We start from the raw sequence: 22,037 nt of genomic DNA, 5'->3' as shown, positions 1-22,037 counted from the left end.
AAACGACATTTAGGCATAAGGTTTTGGGTTGCTTTGGTATAGGTAGAACAACGACCTGGTGACCTGTGAAAAAATACCTACAGCTCAGGCCAACCGCAAATTTTTTACTGGAGACAAATTCCTCGCAAAATGCTAGTAATTCGTTTATTCCGAAAACACTGCAACGTTGTCTTCATGTTGTCTGCATGTCTTTGTGTCATGCTATACAACGAAGGACTGAAATTTATTTCTCGGGAAACGGTTTCAACTTGCACTTTCTTTTTACTGGGTTGCCGTATGGCAACCCCAGTCGAAAAATGGATAGATTTCTCCGTTTTATTTTCCGTGTCGGTAAAAGTCTTGCCTGTCACTCCCCTGGTAAGTGGTGTCTTTGTGCATAGAGCCTTCTGCGAGTATTTTCTTAGAATCGAGAGGGTAGTGGAAATGCGTAGATTTCTCTGGTGGACACGGTAGAATCATTAACTTAGCCTGCAATGGCGTCGAAAGTCATGTAACGCGAATGGCGTTTTAGTGGATCCTTAAACAAAATATACCCTTATGGAGCTCAATAATGGAAAGTCAGTTGGATAAACTAGGCAGGCGGTGAAATACAAACATCTGGAATCTTAAAAGAGACGAGTAATGGACTTCGACAACAATCTATCGCCCGTCAAGCCGAAATCAAAGTGAGCTGTATTTTTTACCAAGTGTGCTGTTATGCAGAACACTGAAACCAAATGGAAAATTCTCTGGTAACTTATGGGTTCAACAAAGACAGAGAACGAATCGAACACCTTAAGTGGATCTGTGATCAACTCTGCACAGTCTTCAGTAAAAAAAATAATTGGAAATGTGACAGCCAAGAATTATTTGAAAGAACGCTTGTCGTCTATTTTGTGCTTCATTATTCAAGGAAAAGGTTCTTCATGGAAACGGTTTGATCCTGAAATTTTGTTTGTTGTAATATTGCGCATATTTGACACGACTGAGTTTTTCCTCTTCACGCACGTAATGAAATAGGAAGGGGTGTTTTCCTCTAATAGCAAATATGTTGTTTGTTTCAAAAAATTGTTCGCTGGAAAAGGTGGCCTTTATGAATTCATCATGTTTTATAATATGCGAGCTTAGCTGGATAGTTTTTATGGCAATAGTAAAGCATTTTGGTGTCAAAATGAGGCTAGCGTCTTTCTATTGTGCTAACTTAATTAAATATAAATATTCATTCTGCCTCGTGAGTTTGTTATTCTCGTTAACCAGCAATGGCGTCCAAAGTCATTGCAACGCGAATGGCGTTTTAGTGCATCTTATGTCGTTTATTTCAATTAAATGTTTCGCTGGAAAAGGATTCTGTGATATTTTCTGCCTTTGTGAATTATAATATCATGTTGTGTATTGAATTTTCGAGGTTAAGGTTGAAATGTGATACTGGAGGATATTTTTAGTATTGCTTTGTAAGCAGGAAAGGTTCACGAAAATAAACAGGTCTGTTGGAAGCGTGCTTGAGTTTCAACAAAATGAGCCCCAAAATCAGCAAAAAATTGTGACGCCGATGAATAATAAAGTAGCTGCTATTTCCAAAATGATGGAATTACCTGGTGATAAATAACCTCGTCTTGGAGAGTAAATTTTTGACTTAGCAGAAACAATGCTCAACCCCCGGGTGGGGGTCAACCTCAAGAGTTTGGGCGCTTGTGATCTTTGTTTTGACTTCGCTCATTTATTGTCAAACTTTATAACCCTTGACAGAAAAAGAAACTAACGAAAACCCGGTATCTTGCCTTCATTTGACACAGATGCTTCACTGTTTGGCGAGTAAACATGCGGCGGTAACTTAATCACGGCGCCCGCTGAATTCCGGCGATGTCACTTTCAATTTTGCGATTTATTTGTGCAACCAAAAGTACAATAACAAAATTGAACGTAACAAAAATCTCCCAAAATGTTTGTCGCTGATCGTAACTTTTTATATTCTATATTCACGGTTCAAAATTAATAATGTTGTTTTCATGTCGTAAATATGTTATTCTCGAGAGACCGTCCTGGAAACTTCCTTCTGCTCTTTCTAAAAACTGTGTATCAATTTACTTTTGCATCAATATTTGTGAGGCCATCGCTACTGTGTGCATGTGATGGATGAAGAACCTTCGCTGATCCACAGCATCAGGAACTTCTTATGCAACACCCAATGGCCTCACTTGAGTTCTTTCCATATATACATACATACGCTACTTAGGACAACACGCACTTGCACTTAGTACTTGGCTTGGGCCGAGCCGATTTGTCCTCAAACTCCCACGGCCTGCTCCCGTCTGGCCTTGTAGCTCAGTCGGTAGAGTAACGGTGATCTAATCCGGAGGTCGTGGGTTCGATTCCCACCCGGGTCAGAGATTTTTCTCTGTCCTTGGGTGTTGCATAAGAAGTTCCTGATGCTGTGGATCAGCGAAGGTTCTTCATCCATCACATGCACACAGTAGCGATGGCCTCACTTGAGTTCTTTCCATGTATACATACATACGCTACTTAGGACAACACGCACTTGCATTTGTTAGCGTTAATAGTATTTTCAGTCCAATGCTTCAGTTTTATGAAGGGGTATATGTTTGAGGTCACCCATCCAGATACTAACCCCGCCGGATAATGAATAACTTTAGTAAACTTTAGTATTCTTTAGTATTTATTACAAAGCTGTCAGATGCTCAGAGGGCACGCTTAAACTTGTGGCGAAAGAAGTTGTGAGGGAGCTTGAAAATTATCAACATGTCAGCCCAGAAGCCAATGTTTCCCACTTCCTATTTATTTTCTCCAATCTTTCTGGGTTCAGTACTTTGCTAGTAACCACATGTCTTCTCAGGCTATTTACCCATGACTTCTACCATGGCACTACAATGATAGACAATACCAAATCAATATCGTGCACTGTTAGAGCTACATATTACGCAAGGACAACTTGAATCTCCTGGAAGACAACACACAGCTCAGTTGACATTTTACATGGAATAAATCGCTGTGTTACTTCACTACCACACGTAAGCAATGCGTGTCTATTTTTTCTAAAGAGGACAGGAATTTCTTCTTTCTGACAAATGATTAATTAATAGGCCGGTAGCCAGGTTTTTAACCTCAGAAAAGGATCTGTTTCGTCGTACGAACGTTCGAGGACCTGTGAGCCAAAGGGCTTCTGCTGGTATGACTTCTGGGTGACCCCTTAAATGGTCTTAATGACCCCCCAACTTGAAAAAAATTGTCCGGAACAGTGCACGTACCACAGGCAACCCAGTGTACCCTCACGGAGGGTCTAGTTAATTATGACTGCGGAATAGGAATGCGCTAGTCCCACTTTAGTTGATCTGAGCAGAGTTGTAGGTCTTCAATAAACATCCACTCACAAGTATTTGGGACCACAATTATTTTTTATTTCAGTTTTAAAGAATGATATTACAGCTATAAGTCTTTTAAGAGACAGTTGTGACGACTTTGTCCTCAACAAAACAGCAAAACCACAATTAGAAGTCTAGCTTTTAAATCCCTTAAATCATAAAAACTGGAGCTCGTTATATTGTCGCGTTTATGCGTCGTAGAGCGATTGGAGCGCGCTCAAATCAAAAATGCCCCGAAGTAGCAGTGATAGGTCCACATATATACTTTAGTAGTTGAAGTTGGCCATGAGGCTGTCTTCGCCATGATGACGTCACCAGCTTTCACTTTAAACACTCCGCCAGCGTACAAGGTCCCTTCGCTGTTTGTTGTTTTCATCGGTGTTGTCATGGTAACAATTTTGTTGTTAACAAAGAGGTTTACTCTCCCATTGTTGTAATAATAGATGAATAAGTAGATGTAGTACCGTCCAGAGATGGGCACCGTCAGTTTTCCGTCATTGTACGTCATTCCGCCTGCAAGATGGCTGTTGGGGGCGCTAACAGACCAGTCTTTGATCGCTGGAAGGAAAAGAGAATTGGCTTAGTTCTTTCTTATCACTTAAAGGAAACGAAGTAAGAGGGAGAGAGTGTCCTGTAAATTGAAGAAAAACTGAAGACACATTTAGTGTTAAGTTTTATGAAGTTTGCCAAAAATAAGTGAAACTCATTTGATTTCAGTTTTAATCATAACCATTACAATTTTCTCAAATTTGTTTGGTGCATTAACTACTTTATTTTTCACTGATTATTGTGTAGGGTTGAAATCGGACAGTTGGCTGTAATCGGATACCTGAAATCGGACAGTTACATCAGCCAATCATGTTAAGTGCACTCAGCTTAATCCACCAATCACAGAATTTTACACAATAACCATAGCAACAACCACTTACCCTATCAAACTGAGGATTTTCCAAAATGGACAAATTTGTAACATTAGACAGTGAAAAAGGAATGCATTAATTTTGTTTTCTCGGAAATTGCATATAATGGTTATGATTAAGTGGTAACAGGTCTTCGTGTCGTCCAATTTGGTCTATGATCATACTGGTGATTAAACAAATGGGACTCCCGCTACACGGTAGTTCGATTTTGTTAATCACTCGAATGATTACAGACCAAATTTGACTCCACTCAGTCCTATTACCATTATAAATAACGAGAAAGAATTAACTGAAGACAAAAGTAAAATTATCATGGTATTTTTTTGGTTTTTCCGACCAACAGCAACTCTTTGTTAGCCGCTAGCCGCAATAACAAAAAGTTGTTCCATAAAATTGAACTTTTAACAATTGTTTTCCAAAGGAAAAAAAATTTCCGGTTTACAATACTCACCGGGAATGCACTTAAAAGCATTGGACATGGTTTATGATTTTTTTTTAACACATTACAAAAAACAAAACTACTGTAGAAATTCAAAAGAGCGCAGTTCAATGTTGAGAGTAACAAATTATCGTAGACACTCTTTTTTTGTATAAGAACGTCTACTTTTGGGGCTAAGACTGAACGTTCTTGTCTTTTTTGGCGACTTCAGCTTGGAAACGTTCTTAACATGTTTTAAAAGTTGTGTGCTATTCTCAAGTATGATAAACTGAATTGTTCTTAGCTTCAGTGTATTATGCAAGAAGAAAACCACATTGTTAATGTTAAAAACGTCCCTAAGTATTTGAGTTACTACAGTTTTAAATTTCTTTTACCATTATTTATACTACACAAAAACAAAAAGCTGAACAAATGAGCAAATTAAAGACGTTCTTAACTGACTCTCAGCCTGGCCGCCGGGTATGTTCTTAGTATGTTCTTACAAACATACATACATTTATTGAAGCTCCCTTTACAGGGCTTTTCAGCCACAATATATTAAAATTACAAGATAAGACAAAGGAATAAAATGTAATAACTAATGAAATTAACAACTAAGGAAATAAAGATAAATCAATTTTACGTTACAAGCACATTTACAAGTCTCTTCTTAAAAGTACCAGAGTTCACTACTTCTTTAAGGTCTTTTCTTAGGGAAGCTCAAACCAGTTTCAACATTTTCAAGAGACCTTGTTATTGAGACCTTGCAAAGACACCCTCTATTTTGGCTTCACAGGCTCATATCTGAAAAACGAACCCGGTGACCCCAATTTTATTGCACAAAAGTGATCAAAAGGCCAAGATAAACTGTCTGCAAAGTTTAAAAAAATATATGCGGAGCGGATTAGAGCCCCCTTAAATTTTCAATTATTTAAGGTGGCTCTGAATCCTCTGCATAGAATTCTTTAAACTTTGCAGAAAGTTTCATTCTGGAATGCTGATTACATTTCAGAGATAAAAAATGGGGGTCACCGATATATATATATGTATATATATATATTTTTTTGAGATATGAGCAGCTAAATCCAAAGTATAGAGTGTTTTTGCAGGGCTTTTCCGTTGGCATGGTAACCTTTTACGTCACAAATTTCAGCAATAATTGGTGTTTGATATGGTACCATAACGTCGCTGTTAAGTGATAAATTGTTGTAGTGTCAATCCTTCTAATAAGAACGTTTCTTTGAAGTGTTCAAACTGATGAGAGTCACCTTAAAATTTTTGTTAGTCTCATCCTTAACTTTCTTATAAAAAAGAGTGTATTTGAAGAGGGAGATAATGCGTAAAACGTATGATAATGTGAAAAATCAGTGTAAAGCGAGGTGATTGAAAACAATACAAGCAAGCAAAAGATTCGCCATCAAAAATGTTCCCTCGAATTGACTTATCAATACTAGTAATTTTATTTTGTTTTTGTAATTTTTGTACTTTAGTATTTTACATTATTCTCTCTCTCTCCCTCCCCTCCTCCCCCTCCCCCTCCCTCTCCACATTTATGTCATTGTCAACATTGAACTAAATAATGACCGAAGACGGATGCCAAAACATCGTTCGGAACTCTTTCCGTTAATTTTCACTGTAAAATACCTTTCAAAAGTTTAATTTTTTTTTCACTTGAAAACTGGGATGACTTCTAGGTCGAGCATAAGGTGTGAATTTGTATTTAGTTTTCGCAGCTCACATGAAGCACACATGAAGAAACGTTTACCAACAGAAATAAAAATCTTTAATACTTATAACTCCCTGATAGGATTTTGATCCTATGTTTCTACCCTCGAGATGCGCTGAGGGTTTGTTGTCGTTCTGCAAAAGAACGAAAGTAAACAGTTCATCACTGAAATATATGACATTGGAATATTCCCACGTTAACTATATTGGTGACTTTTTAACTGGTAGTGACTGATCATCAGACGTCCACATCACAAAGAAAAAAATCACAAAGCAAAACTAGCAAATGTAGAAATGAGTCCTCTAAAAATTATCCTTTCTGTAGATTTAAAAGTTAAAAAAAATCTGGAACCTTACATAAAATATTGAATTGAAACTAAGCTGCTCCTGCCCACAGCTTGAAAAAGCACATTTTGATTGAAAGTTGTTATGACACAGCTGAAGTTATTTTTGGCCAATCAGAGATGACAAAGACGCTTACAGGAACGAATCAGAACACGACACAAATAGCGCGAATAGTGAAATAAGAGCGAGCGAATCACAACTGGTTGCGTTGTAGTTCTTCGCGTGATTGGTTGACAAAATGACGTAGAAAAAATAAGTAAGCTAATTATCACGAAGTCGCTGCTGATAGTCAAGTAAAATAATGTGAACAGAATCTATTGGAAAAGCACAAATATGGTCCTCCAACCTGTAATGTGCAATTGCAGGGAGCCAATGTTCCCTTTTCGCCTTTTTCTCCGGTTTCTCCTTTCTCGCCCTTTTCTCCCTAAAGATGGTACATTTCATCAATTCTAGATAGAATTTCAGTCATTTATCGCAAGCGAGTTCTTTACTTTACAAAGACGAAATTGAATATTTGTGAAGTTTACGATTTTACCTTCGCTTTTCCAAGCACATTGATGTTGATAGGAGAGTTCGAAGTAGCACAGGTGTCCTGTAAATATTGAAGAACAGTGAAAGTGATTTTATTATTTCGTTTATTGCCGTTTACAGAATGGGGAAATGAAAGTCGATAGCGCCAACTGATAGCCGTTACTTCTATATGACCATCAAGTAAAATTATTAACACAAAAGGACATTATCAGTTTGTCCATTAGTAGAGATGTGAAATTAAACAACTCAGTGTGATAATTTTGCAGTTTCTTGCGACTTGAAGGAATAAAGACTATTTGTTCCCCTCCGAATACCATGTTTACTTGCATTTACATGGGAGAGGATAATTTTTTAATTGAGTTAAAAGATATTTTCTAACGCTGCTACTGCATTAAACCGGTCCGAACAATTCAGATAAGTTTCTTTTTTCGTCAAACGAGCCAGCGAGGAAAGTTTACATGATTTTAAGATGATCGGATCTTTGGATCGTGAGAGAATGTCAAATTAGAGTAAGCTAAGAATGACAATCTTACTTGGTTTCCAGAGGCACTTGTAGCTCCGCAAAAGTGCAAGTTGGCACAAGCGAGGGTAAAGAAGACAAAGAGAAGCTTCATGATTTCACCGCAGGTCGAACCTTAAAACTGAGTATCTGGACTGATCTGTCCTTTGAAACGATTGTATCGGACACGCTGCAAGATTCTAGTTTTGTCTTTTGAATTTATTTATAGAACGCAAGAAAAAACAAGAGTTGCCAAGTTGACCCCCCGAAGCATGCCATTTACACTTTAATTAACTTAGACAATTAATTCAGAAATGAAATTATCGTTTCCAATAGATACACCATTTTCCGCCCACAATTTTTCTGCAAACCTTAAACCTCTTATTGCTAGCCGTTTGCAGATTATTTTCCTGGGCTTCCGGCCCTGTACTTTCGGAAAGGGTACAGTTTCCTGTCAAGAGCAAATATTTGTTAAATGGTCGATTCGTCATCATGTGAAAACGAAGACCGCGCTAACCCTGAATTCAGTTTTGGATGATTTGCCGTTATTTTACAACGTGAAGAAGGTGGAATAATCGCAGAATAGCGACAACTTATATTTTAAAGTAGGGACTATGTTGTCGTTTTCAATTCTTGTTTGAAATCCCTGTTATTTTGCAGTGGAAAAAAAATTGTGCGACCAATCAAAAGCCGCGTTGATACGTTTTTCACTGGTGAAAACATCCTCTGTCGTTTTTATTTCATCATGGATATATACGTAAATCTCTATACTTAGATAATTAGTCCCTATAAAGTTCAAATCAGTTACTGTAGTTAGTTCTAAGTAACTGAATCACAGAATAAACTTTCTGTAGATTACATAGGGAATACCAATTAGCCCACAATATTCAATGACAGGGATGGCGCAGTGGTGAGAGCACTCGCCTCCCACCAATGTGGCCCGGGTTCGATTCCCAGACTCGGCGTCATATGTGGGTTGCGTTTGTTGGTTCTCTACTCTGCACCGAGAGGTTTTCTCCGGGTACTGCGGTTTCCCCTATCCTCAAAAACCAACATTTGATTTGACTTGCATGATTTGCGTTAATTGTTAGTTTCAGTTTACAGTGTCCCCAATTAGTGCTCCAGCGCTAGAACGACTAGACACTTAAATAAAGTTCCTTTCCTTTCCTTTTCCTATCTTGCGTTTATTTCACAAGCCATACACCGTGACGATGTTCGTTAGAGTTCTGTACGGTATAACTGAACAGTTGCAAAGACGCCTAAACTGAACTCGAAAGAAACTCGAACCATCTTCAGTGCAACTGTCCAAAAAGTTGCTTGATTAACTGTGATGATGATCATTTTAACTACGCACATTTTAGCGGTTCAATAATATGGTTCAATAATATGAAATTTCATATAATTATATTGTTTATCACAGACCTCTAGGCTTGCATGTGTTCACCATTACGGGACTCGCACACTAATTAAGTAGCAATCTTGTTTATTAAGGGATTAACAGGTACTCAACTGAAATAATTTGCCTGCATGGGTTGACATCAGGCTGTGCTATTTTGCAGTTGACTTCTAACTTTCATTCTCATCCGCGCATAATTTAAAACAACAATACAACAAGACAAACAAAGGTGCAATTTGCAAGTAAGAAAGTCACGCATCATTAACAAAATGACAGCTCAAAGAGCACGTCAAAATCATGATTAAAACTTATGACAGTGGCAAGCCGTACAGCACCAAAGCAGCCAGGATTGCTCGCGAACTAAGCGATAACTGAAATGGGGTTGAAAAGTAAGCTTGGTGACGTTGACATCCCACAAGACATTTCGTGGCCACAGTTCGTGTTTCAAAACTTTGGCAACTTCGGTGATAAGACGGCCATTGTGAGTACGGTTGTAACTTTTCTCGAGGTTCAGTTGGAAACGTATCAGTTCTTACTTAAGTTTTTCGCATGGACATGCCGCGCTTTTGCCTTATTGAATTAGGTACGTTTTTCATTATTGGTTCAAGTACAAAGCTTCTAGGCTCATACAGCAATTGAACAAACGCTAAGAACTGCTAAAAAGAGGACACAGAGGCTCATCATGTTGGCCTTGTCTTGTGCGCTTGTCGAAAGGACTACCATATTAAGGGCGCGTTCCATTGACCGTATTCCGGAATAGGAATACATGGAATAGAAGTTAGAAATCCTTCGTTTTTACGGGAGATTCACATTAAAATTATCAAACACTTGCTAAAATGGTATTTTAAACATATCTTTATTATCCTTGTTACTTCAAAAGCGCCAAACATACGGTTGTAAATCATCACTCCACGTATTCTTATTCCGGAATACGGTCAATCGAACGCACCCTAAATTAAGCGCTCGATATATTACCAATGAAATCGACTTCGCCCGCAAAAAGTAGGACTCTATCGCAGTAGATATGGTTAGAGTTTTGATTTTGCTACGTATTGGTCTTTGTGCGTTGAGAGACTTAATCGTTTCACCGTGTTTGTGTCAGTTTATTTCATGTTTCCATGACATTATAATCCATTCACGCTGTTAAGTTGACTTTCGCAGCTGTCTTCTTGTTGAAATTTGACAAGAATGTTGCAATTAAGGGGCAATTGTGTTCCAAAAAGGCTGTCTTCAACGTAAAACTTACTGCTCATTCAAACCCAAAACAAGCACATGACAATACCAAACATTGTTGTTACAGATTTTAAATTGGTTTGCCACACTTCACTAATTAGCCAATATCAAAAATACCATGCATACTACTCGCGTTTGTCCCTCCAAAACTTTGCATAAGCATTGTTTTTATTTTCTCTTGGGACTTACAATGGTCCAAAGAGAAACTGGAAGCAATGCTTATGCAAAATTCTGGAGGGACAAACAAAATTTGATAATACCAAAAGCTCGTGTATTGAAGAGTTATTCAGTTTTCAATCGTGACTCGGGAAAACTCGGAAACAATCCGAGTGCTTTTTGCAGGAGTCGAACCCTACGACGTCTACGACCGGCTTCCGATTACTAGTCCGGGTGCTGTAAGAAAAGAGCGACACATCTCAATCAAACAAACTTTTCATTCTCTCCGATCATGAAACAAGACAGTGAATATTGTAAAAAGAGATTCTTTTATTTTCATCCTAAACAGATATATGGTACATGAAGTAGTTTGATACAAGCGGCGCGTTGTCATTTACGATTCATTTACTGGGCGAGAAATTTAATAATGTTGTAAAGTTATGAGTCTTGCATTTATGGACGCAATTTTAGCAGTTGCGTAGAGAAGCCTGAAAAATTCAGGACTTCAACGGGGTTTGAACTCGTGACCTCGAGATACCGGTCGCTTTAAAGTGCCTATCACCTCAACACAGTTTTCCACTTTATTTATTTTTCGAAATCGTCCCAAATACACGGTGTTGTTTATAGAACCTTTTGATTGAAATTTCACTTTTTTACTGGCTTTCAAAAACGGGAAAAGTGATCATAATTTTATCCATAACCGTGCAATGACGGAGAATGGGTTCGATACCGGGTTGACGTCACAAATTAATTTGCATTGAGGTAGTTCTTTGAAAACAGCGATGCAAATTAAATTGTGACGTCAACCCGGTATCGAACCCATTCCCTTTCATTGCTCGGTTATTAATCACGGTATGACCACTTTTCCCGTTTTTCAAAGCCAATGAAACAGTGACATTTCAATCTAAATGTTCTAAAAACAACACCATGCATTTGGGATGATTTCGGAGAATAAATATGTTGGAAAAGTGTGTTGAGGTGATAGGCACTTTAACCAACTGAGCTATGAAGCCACTGAGGTTGGGAACTAGTCATTTGTTGGTTCTAATTTTCCCGTGAGGAATGAATCAATGAACGAAATGATATAAGAAAGGAATCATATACTGAACTGCGGATATGAAATCAAGTAAAGCTATGATCCTCGCAGTTATGGACGCAATTTTAGCAATTGCGTTGAAGTCCTGAATTTTTCAGGCTTCTCTACGCAATTGCTAGCTAAAATTGCGTCCATAACTGCGAGGATCATAGCTTTACGTGATTTCATACCCGCAGTTCAGTATATGATTCATTTATTGTCAATTGTTCCAAAAACGAAACAGGATTTTTTTATTATTTCTTCCCTTATTTTTACATTGGAAATCAATATTGATATTAGCAGGCAAGTAAGAACTTTAAAAAAAAACGACAAAACGTTTAAGATTATAAGACATGTTTCGACAGAAACTTCTGTCATCTTCAGTTGATTAATGTACAAAGCGTTAGAAGTTGAATTTTTAAGTAGGAAAAAGTGCTTATTATGCTAATAACAACGGAATGTACATAAAACGTGACGATGTGAGAATTAAAAGAAAGTCTTAGATTTATGTGATGTAATTGTTGATTTGGAGAAGGTTGTTCTCTTTGAATATGAATAGCCTCTTTTATTTAAGTTGAAATCAACGTCAAGGTAGGCTCGATTTCCGCCGCTGAGCGCGGGCTCATTTCCCGAAACAGCGGCTGGTAATCGAGCCTACGTCAAGGTCAAGGCCAATTTATTTCACGTCGGTAGTTCCTTCAATTACGAAACTGGTATCAATGGAAGCCGACGGTGCGCCTTTTACCCCCCTCCCTCCCTCTGTCAGTGCTCCGTTTCACAGATATTTAAAGCTATAGCTACACGGGTCAGAGGAAAGTGGAAACAGACGTTGAAGTCACCGAGGATCGAAGTGGGGACCCCTTGCTCAGAAAGCCGCGCACTAGCCAACTGAGCTACGCCTGCAGATGGTGGTTTTTGAGGAGAGGGGAAAACCGGAGTACCCCGCGGGGAAAAACCTCTCGGAGCAGAGTAGAGAACCAATAAACTCAGCCCACTTATGGCGTAGAATCCGGGAATCGATCCTGGGCCACATTGGTGGAAGGTGAGTGCTCTTGCCACTGCGCCAGCCCTGCTCCCCCAATCAATATTGTTGACACAACCCAGTCACCCCTTTACTGACACCCATTGAATTCATTAAGGGTGGACCATTCCTGCACTTTGACAGATCCCGAAAAAGTGGTATAGCTTCTTTACAAAAGTTTCCAGCGAGAGAGAGCGCAAAGAAAGATAATACAGTTTGTCAAACGCTTATGCGAAACTCGGAAATTCGTGAACACTGATATAATTATTTATAGTATCTTATTGGGGGTTTTACTTTGCTTAATCACTATACAAACAATTAACATTGCAGAAATATTGTTAGTTTTGGACTATACGGTTTTCCGAGTTTCACAGTGATCATGCATGACACGAATTTCAATAAAGTGTTATATAAAACAGAAAACGAAAGCAATTATTCGGAGAAATCGTAAACCGAATACCATTCATTTTGGGTTGACCCCGATCTTCCCATCTCCCAAAAATGATGTCAACGCATTTCATGCCAAAAATGTGAAACAATCTGATTTTCTGTAACTGTCACAGAGGACTGAAAATCAGGAAAAAACATTCGAAGCATTGTCACGTCCGTTTTTATTCTAGAGACGCATTATCAGTCTGAACGAGCTTGGGAAAGACCTCCTCAGTAACATGACCTAGAATGGATCTATTCTAACTAACGAACGACTGAGATAATTAGAGATTCGAAAACTGGAAGAGATTAAATAGGATAAAAGGCCAAAAAGTAGACAGATTGCACTTCAGATCTTTAACAGTCAAACATGAATTTCGTAGGCAACAATAAACACTGAACTGCGTTATACATTAATAATTCTTACAAATAAATAGCTTCAAGTTTTTTCTTAAAACGATACGTAGGCAAGAGAGTTTGCAGATTAGGAGGATTGTAGAACTTATGACCTTGATAAAAAGCGCGGAGAATCGTTTAGTATTAGTTCTGCAGTAAAGTAATGGGAAGCTATTACAATTTCTTGTATAATAGGAATGTATTTGAATTTTTCAGTAAAACAATTTTGTTTGCTAACAGTGAACGGGAAGGGTTGAGATTTGATAGGAGTACATAAATTTGCCCAGTTGCAACCTATATATGTTGCAGGTAAAACCCGGTCTCAGGTTGAATCCGTTTTTACAGGTTAATTATAAATTGGTGATCCTCACTTTACCTAGGTTGAATATGCATTCAGATGAGTTCAGGAAACTTTGTTTGGAGCCTAAATTAAACCTCGAGAAAAAATAGGGTCAGGTTAGGATTAGTTTTGGTTATTATACATCGATATCAATTCTGACTTTTCAGTGTACAAAAGTAAATAATGAAAAGAACTGTGTTGGGTTGATCATGTTCGTCGCTGAAGTGTAGCGGTGAAGACACAGGACTATAGATCTCGAATCACAGGTAAATGCATAATACAGTTCTTTGATCTCTAATAATTTTGCAGTGTTGAGACTGAATGGGCAAGTGCGTGAATACTGAAACCGATAACCGATTAGGAAGCTGCCTCGAAGTTGTGGCAGGAAAAGACTTGAGTTTTATGATATACTTGGACAGGTATTGCCATGCGTATGAGTTGCTTTACATCGGAGGCTATCGTGAAAGTGGCCTGTAGATAGTCACTATGAAAAATGTACCTAAGTTCTAGCTTCGGTGTACCTCAAGGATAGCTCCTTGGACCAATTCCGTTTGATTCACTAATTTCTCCTTCCCTAACCTATGACACTCAGCCTGGGGTAATAGATATTTCAACGCACTTCATTCCTTCGGTTGCTAAATATTGAGTTTTTCACCCAAGTAACGGAAATTTACAAAATTAATAGAATACCAGAAGTGCAGCAGATAAGTGACAAATTACGGTTATTACTGAAACATTCCTATTCAAAAGAACTTAAAATCATGTTCCTTGAAGAAATTTTTAAGTGTTAAAAACGAACAAATTTCTTATTCAATTAATTCTTCTAATGATTTATTTATTGCAACAAGGATCAAATTGATTTACATATTCCAGGTTAGTTGCAGATAGGCTCTTTTGGCATCCTTTTCCTTTTGGGTTATAGAGATCTTTTTTAAGGAGGTAATTTTTACGTTCCTTGCAAATCACGAAACTCACATTTGAACCAGATTAACGATCGGAAATAGTTTGATGGTATTGTGTAACTTCTTAAGTTACATTCAAAATTATCTTACTTGTTACCAGAGTAGCGTGATACTAATGTCTAGGATTCCGTTGACTGTTTGCTGGTGTCACTGTACTAAGCCTGAGTGCAATTGTATGATATTTAGATTCTTATGCTTTCGTCCCTGGTCTACAGGAACTCATAAGATCGTGCTTGAGAAACAGGGTGGAAAAGTGGAGTTTGATTCTGGTGGCTACCACTTCGCATCTTTAGTGCGGTCAGCGGCCACTAGTGGTGGTAGCAGAGGCATGGTGCGAGCCAGAAGGTTAGCTCAAGAAGTGCTGTCACTCGCAACGTCACTTCCGCTGTCTTTCAGCTCACGTGTGTTCGTGCGAAGCGATAAAGAGATGCTAGATGTAATGAAGGTAATTGATGTGCATGTACATGACGCTTACCTCCAGAAATGAAAAATGTAGAAGTGTGTTTGACCCTCATGTGAAATGCACATTTTATGGGTTAATTTTTTTGTCAAACTGGAATTTTGTTTTTTTGACAACCAATTTTTAAGAGCTTTAACAGTTCCTAGGAAAATTTTACTGAAGCAAAAAGTCAGGGCCTCCAAAAAGATTTTTCCACTTGTAACGACTTTCAATCCTATGTTGCCCAACGTTAATTACATCATCAAAAAACATCTACATTTTTTGGAATCGCATCCTAAATTAAAAGAGCTTTTTCCAAAAAATTCCATCATTCCATCGTACTGCAGATCCAAAAATCTTAAAGAAATTTTAGCACCTTCTAAACTTGAATCTGCGCCCTCGCAAAGAATCAGTTCGCCTGCAGGAGGATGCTTTAAATGTGACAAAAGCAGATGTGACCTGTGTAAGAATTATTTTGTTGAGTCCAGAATTTCAGTAGCTTCAAAACGGGAAAATCGTATTTAATTAGACCCAATCTAACTTGCGATTCCAAAAATGTCATCTATTTGGCCTCTTGCAAAAAATGCCAACTCCAGTACATCGGCTCCACCACAACAGAATTCAAAGTTAGATTCAGAAACCATAAATCATCTATGGTTACAAATAAAAAATCTTGTGAAGTTGCAGTTCACTTCAATAGCACCTCACATTCGCTTCAAGATTTTTCTTTTCAAGGCATTGATCAAATTAGCCATGATTGCACGCAAGTTGATAAACTACTTATTACAAAGGAAGCTTATTGGAGTGCCCAACTATTCACGCTATCACCTTATGGTCTTGACAAAAGACAAGAATTCCATTCAAAGAATAGTACCATATCCTCACTGCATACTCATTACCTCATCGCATAAGATTAAGTTATGGGAAGAGTCCGCGACTGACGAGGCAGTAGGCATGCAACGAGGATAGTACCATATCCTCACTGCATACTCATTACCTCATCGCATAAGATTAAGTTATGGGAAGAGTCCGCTCCTGCCCTCGCCACCACGACAACAACTCATAAATTGGCAAACAACACGGGTACCAAACGTTTCCAACATGACTCCCCTTTAATTCTCTCCATTACTCAAATTCCTCTTAATAACTCTAATTCTAAACGGTACTCCAAAAAAAAAAAAAAAAAGAAACGTAACTGCTGGATGTTAGCCATGTCCGCTGAAGCAACGACCATACTCGGCGAAGGAAGGGCGCCAACGAAAGGGGAGGTCCCCTGCCTTATACTACACACGGGGATATCACCGGAAGGAGGAGCAAGAGCACTAACTTTGGAATAAAATGAAACAGGACCCTATAAAGAAAAGGGAGAAATTTGATAAACGAAAAACGCGGAAATAAGCCAAAAGCAGGGAAACCACCCCTTCGTTGACCCCGAGCTCCAAACTAGGTCCGAAATTGAGACACAGAGCAGGCCCCCCTAAGGTCAACGAAGAAAGTGAGTGAAATAGGGTGAAAAAGAAAACGTTAAACAAACTAATGCGAGAACAAAAATTTATTGTAAACTGAGGCATAAGAGACTATTGTCCAACACGACCGCGACCAAACTGTGGCCCCGCTGGTGAGGCACGGCACGCCCGAGCGATATGTCCCCATCTTAAGCACCTGAAGCACTGAACCTGGGCACGGCCAGGGTAGGGGGCTGGCCTGCACATTGCAGAACCAGGACGAACAGGCATGGGAGGTGGAGGTACCTTTCCGACTCCCTTCAAAATCGCGTTTGCGTCTTTGGCCACCTTTGCTCGCACGGGATCCCCCAACAATCCCAGAAAAAGGCGCTGAAGCTGTTGGTCATCCACAAAATCCGACGTGGTCTTTATCTCATCCAAAGCGGCAGCGTACTCATCGGCTTTTTGGTGGTTCTCGTTTCTGGCCAAACGCAACAACGACTGTAAGAGCTCAACCGCCTCATACTTGTCAAACATCGCTGCTGGTCGATTTATATAACGACAAAGCGCAGCCAAGGCTGACTCAGAACTGTCTAGAGTCCTAAGGCGTTCCAAGGAAATGACCTTTCCCTCTAATACTCTAATGCGATCGGCAGCCTATCATGAAAAAGAAAACACACTTGAGGGTATTGTCTTCACCAGCGACATGCCCCAACGTTCTCCAAAAATAATAAACCTAAAAAGTCACTAGCTGGTGGGATACCAAACATTCCCCACCGAAGGAGAGCATAATAAAACAAACAGTGCAAGAAAACGATAACATCCTACGTCATAATATCGCCGTAACCCGCGGCAAAGCGTAACACTGAAAAAAGCGCAACCATACAAATGAAGCTATTATACATAGACCGCGCAAAACTGTCTCAACTGGCGGAAATCCTTAAGTTATAAGTACACTGATTGCAACGTCTACCGAGGATATGCCTTCGCCAGTAAAAACTAGCGGTATACCAAACAGACAAACGCTCCATAAAACTCTTCACTGGTGGAATACCGATTTGAACTGAACGTAATACTGCCCTCTCCAGTGGAAATCCATAAATCATGTGCAACTTGAAAGATCTATGCCACGAGCTGCCTTCGCCAGTTTAGAAAATCTAGCGTTGCACCAAATTACGAATATTGTACCAAACCCTTCACTGGTGGAATACCAAATTAGAACACACGCAAAACTGACTTCACCAGTGGAAACCCATAATATTTAAGCACACACATGCCCTAAATACCATCGCCAAAAAGAAACTAGCGGGCTGCTCCACACTAAATTGTAACGCCGGAGACATGGCACAAACAAGGCTTTTCTTACTCTGTCCGGCACTAGACCCGTCCCACATTAATCATGCCAGAAACTAAGAATTTCCTTAAATACTAAAATAAACAGATACCAAGGCGAAACCCAATATACCGAGGGAAAAATTTGGAACTAGGGAAAACGCCTTTGAAACGATTGTATCGTACACGCTGTCAAGACTCTAGTTTTTGTCTTTGTATTAAGTGTAATTAGTTTATTTAACGCAAGCAAAAACTAGAATCTGCCAAGTTGACAATGCAAGCGAAGGAAGTCATTTACATTTTTCCTAACGGCTTAGACATCTAAGAAATCCCGGACATGAACTGTCTGCTCTTAAATAGACAGCACGATATACAGATACGCCGTTTTCCGCCCAAAGTTTTCCTGCAAAACTTAAACTCTTCTTGCTAGCCTGAATAGAAAAAAAATTTACTTCCCTGTAATTTACTTTTGAAAGGGTACAGTTTTCTTTCAAGAGCAAATATTTGTTAAGGCGATTCGTCATCATGGAAAAACGAAAACCGCTCTAACCATTTCAGCTTTGGGTAATTTGCCCTTATTTTAAAACGTGAAGAAGATGGATAATCGCAGAATAGCGACAAGTTATATTTTTCATTTTGTTGTGGTTTTCTTGTTCTTTTTTCAAATCCCCTGTTGTTTTGCAGAGGAAGGGAAAGAAATTAATACACGAAAATACACGTCTTTATAATCCTTCAATTAGATACTCCTAAATCAGAATATACTATACTAGGAGTTTAACTAGATATGCCACATAGGACAGACCACAACACCAGGAACTCCATGCCTACTTTTTGCAAATAGTATATAGAAGATATTTTACGTCCCACAGGGTTATAAACACAATTGAAAGGTTGTGAGAAGAGGCCTACGGTTTATCGTCCTTATCCGAGAAGACTAGAGAGTCTAACCACTTGCAGATGACATTACAAAGGCAGCACTTTCTCCTCAGTTATTTAAAGACCCTAATTAAGTCGTTCCGGCCGGAGTTTTTGATCCCACGACCCCCCACACAGTAGTCCACAGTAGTCCACCGTGGGTGGTGCTGCACTTACGGAAAGAGATCTCCTCATCAACATGGGTCAACTTGAGGGCTGACTTTGATACCGTTCCAGTAGACTGGCTTTGACTCTTCCTATAGATACCCCGGTGTAACTCGGAAAGACCCAAGCGACCTAGAGACCCTTTACATGGAGGGAAGAAAATCCTTTCACTAAGAAGATCCTGAAGGACGAAAAAAGTTCTCGCTTGGTTTACAATCACTGTAAAGCTATCTTTCCGAATAAGTGATTGATGTTGTAGAGGGGGAAATGGTGGGAAAGTGATTTAAATGTTTGTCACTGTATTGTCGGAGACTGAAGCTTACATCATAAATTTAATTGTTTCCTATCTTTCTAACGTTCACGCTGGATGCGTTCGAATGAACCAATCATTTAGTAGCGTTTGACAGGTATCGGAAATGCAGCATGCGGTGCAACGAGTACGTCTTTTTCCTTCTGCTGGTTTACTCTGGAGACGCTTCGCCTCCCTCAGTTCTATACAAGATGGTGCGTTCTGGGCACGACAGAAAAACGGATTTTAGTAAAAAGCCATGGAAACCACATTTTCTAACACAATAAGGAGCTTAAGCGAGGACAATGGCCAAGGCTACGAGATCGCCACAAACAATGGTTGCGGTTACACTTGAGAGAAACACAGTGTAACACTAGTGTTGACACTACTCTAGAGTCAACTCTCTGGTGTTTTGAATCCCTAGGGGAACACTGAACAATAGAACGTGATTTAACACCAGTGTTAACTCCCTAATGCGACCACAACCAATAGTTGTGGTTACACTAGCCCTTTTACCCATGGGTAAATAGCGTTTGCCCACGGGCAAGGACGTTTTTGTGTGTAAACGCTTTCCCTAGACCGAAACTGCCCGATGATTATTTCCATGGATACATCACAACAGAGCAAAAGAACTTCCCATGACAGTTCCTGAACTGAAAAGTACCGTTTACCTGCTCCCTGGGATGGCTTGGCCAATCATAAAGCAGAACGTTGCTAATACACGAAGATCATGTCCCTAATTATATTAATTATACCCTATTGTTTTACCCTGAGGGGAGTCTTTTACTGTGTAACTGCATCCCTGAGTAAAGTAATGCAAAGCCAAAGCAATTCGCTAATTATTTTCGACACTCAATTGAAAACCGCTCTACAAACTTTCCATGCCAAAAGACTTGGAGTAATCGCGAAATTATTACAATAACGGGAAATAATGCTAAGCTCCCTAATTTTACGACAGGTTACTTTTCACAGGTCACTCGTTTCAAAACCTATACCAATGCTAAACATAGACCTTATTAGGCCTAAAAACGACATTTAGGCATAAGGTTTTGGGTTGCTTTGGTATAGATAGAACAACGACCTGGTGACCTGTGACAAAATACCTACAGCTCAGGCCCTCCGCAAATTTTTTACTGGAGACAAATTCCTCGCAAAATGCTAGTAATTCGTTTATTCCGAAAACACTGCAACGTTGTCTTCATGTTGTCTGCATGTCTTTGTGTCATGCTATACAACGAAGGTCTGAAATTTATTTCTCGGGAAACGGTTTCAACTTGCACTTTCTTTTTACTGGGTTGCCGTATGGCAATCCCAGTCGGAAATTGGGTAGATTTCTCCGTTTTATTTTCCGTGTCGGTAAAAGTCTTGCCTGTCACCCCCCTGGTAAGTGGTGTCTTTGTGCATAGAGCCTTCTGCGAGTATTTTCTTAGAATCGAGAGGGTAGTGGAAATGCGTAGATTTCTCTGGTGGACACGGTAGAATCATTAACTTAGCCTGCAATGGCGTCGAAAGTCATGTAACGCGAATGGCGTTTTAGTGGATCCTTAAACAAAATATACCCTTATGGAGCTCAATAATGGAAAGTCAGTTGGATAAACTAGGCAGGCGGTGAAATACAAACACCTGGAATCTTAAAAGCGACGAGTAATGGACTTCGACAACAATCTATCGCCCGTCGAGACGAAATCAAAGTGAGCTGTATTTTTTACCAAGTGTGCTGTTATGCAGAACACTGAAACCAAATGGAAAATTCTCTGGTAACTTATGGGTTCAACAAAGACAGAGAACGAATCGAACACTTTAAGTGGATCTGTGATCAACTCTGCACAGTCTTCAGTAAAAAAATAATTGGAAATGTGGCAGCCAAGAATTATTTGAAAGAACGCTTGTCCTCTATTTTGTGCTTCATTATTCAAGGAAAAGGTTCGTCATGGAAACGGTTTGATCCTGAAATTTTGTTTGTTGTAATATTTGACACGATTGAGTTTTTTGCCTCTAATAGCAAATATGTTGTTTGTTTCAAAAAATTGTTCGCTGGAAAAGGTCGCCTTTATGAATTCATCATGTTTTATAATATGCGAGCTTAACTGGATAGTTTTTATGGCAATAGTAAAGCATTTTCGGGTCAAAATGAGGTTAGCGTCTTTCTATTGTGCTAACTTAATTAAATATAAATATACATTCTGCCTCGTGAGTTTGTTATTCTCGTTAACCAGCAATGGCGTCGAAAGTCATTGCAACGCGAATGGCGTTTTAGTGCATCTTATGTTGTTTATTTCAATAAAATGTTTCACTGGAAAAGGATTCTGTGATATTTTCTGCCTTTGTGAATTATAATATCATATTGCAGTATTGAATTTTCGAGCTTAAGGTTGAAATGTGATACGGGAGGATATTTTTAGTATTGCTTTGTAAGCAGGAAAGGTTCACGAAAATAAACAGGTCTGTTGGAGGCGTGCTTGAGTTTCAACAAAATGAACCCCAAAATCAGCAAAAAATTGTGACGCCGATGAATAATAAAGTAGCTGCTATTTCCAAAATGATGAAATTACCTGGTGATAAATAGCCTCGTCTTGAAGAGTAAATTTTTGACTTAGCTGAAACAATGCTCAACCCCCGGGCGGGGGTCAACCTCAAGAGTTTGGGCGAT

The 22,037-nt window shown here is 39.1% G+C and overlaps 1 protein-coding gene across 4 annotated transcripts in view; it reads right to left on the bottom strand.

Moving 5' to 3' along the window:
- Positions 1–3,370: 3,370 nt before the first annotated feature.
- LOC138026408 (uncharacterized) overlaps positions 3,371–22,037 on the bottom strand; it is a 33,563-nt gene continuing 14,896 nt past the window's right edge. For 3 of the 4 annotated variants that reach the window (XM_068873756.1, XM_068873755.1, XM_068873754.1), the window contains 4 exons: positions 7,300–7,356; positions 7,111–7,188; positions 6,485–6,554; positions 3,371–3,914 (listed from right to left, as the gene is read on the bottom strand). In XM_068873756.1, the coding sequence (XP_068729857.1) occupies positions 3,574–3,914; positions 6,485–6,554; positions 7,111–7,188; positions 7,300–7,356 (546 nt within the window). In that variant the 3' untranslated portion in view covers positions 3,371–3,573. Of the gene's footprint in view, positions 3,915–6,484; positions 6,555–7,110; positions 7,189–7,299; positions 7,357–7,828; positions 7,974–22,037 lie in introns of those variants that run through there. The other variant, XM_068873757.1, reaches the window with a different exon arrangement.

The sequence above is a fragment of the Montipora capricornis genome, chromosome 12, assembly GCF_036669925.1.
Source record: "Montipora capricornis isolate CH-2021 chromosome 12, ASM3666992v2, whole genome shotgun sequence".
NCBI classification, from domain to species: Eukaryota; Metazoa; Cnidaria; class Anthozoa; order Scleractinia; family Acroporidae; genus Montipora; species Montipora capricornis.
The sequence above is the reverse complement of the archived record's forward strand: the minus strand, read 5'-3'. Positions and strand labels throughout refer to the sequence as shown.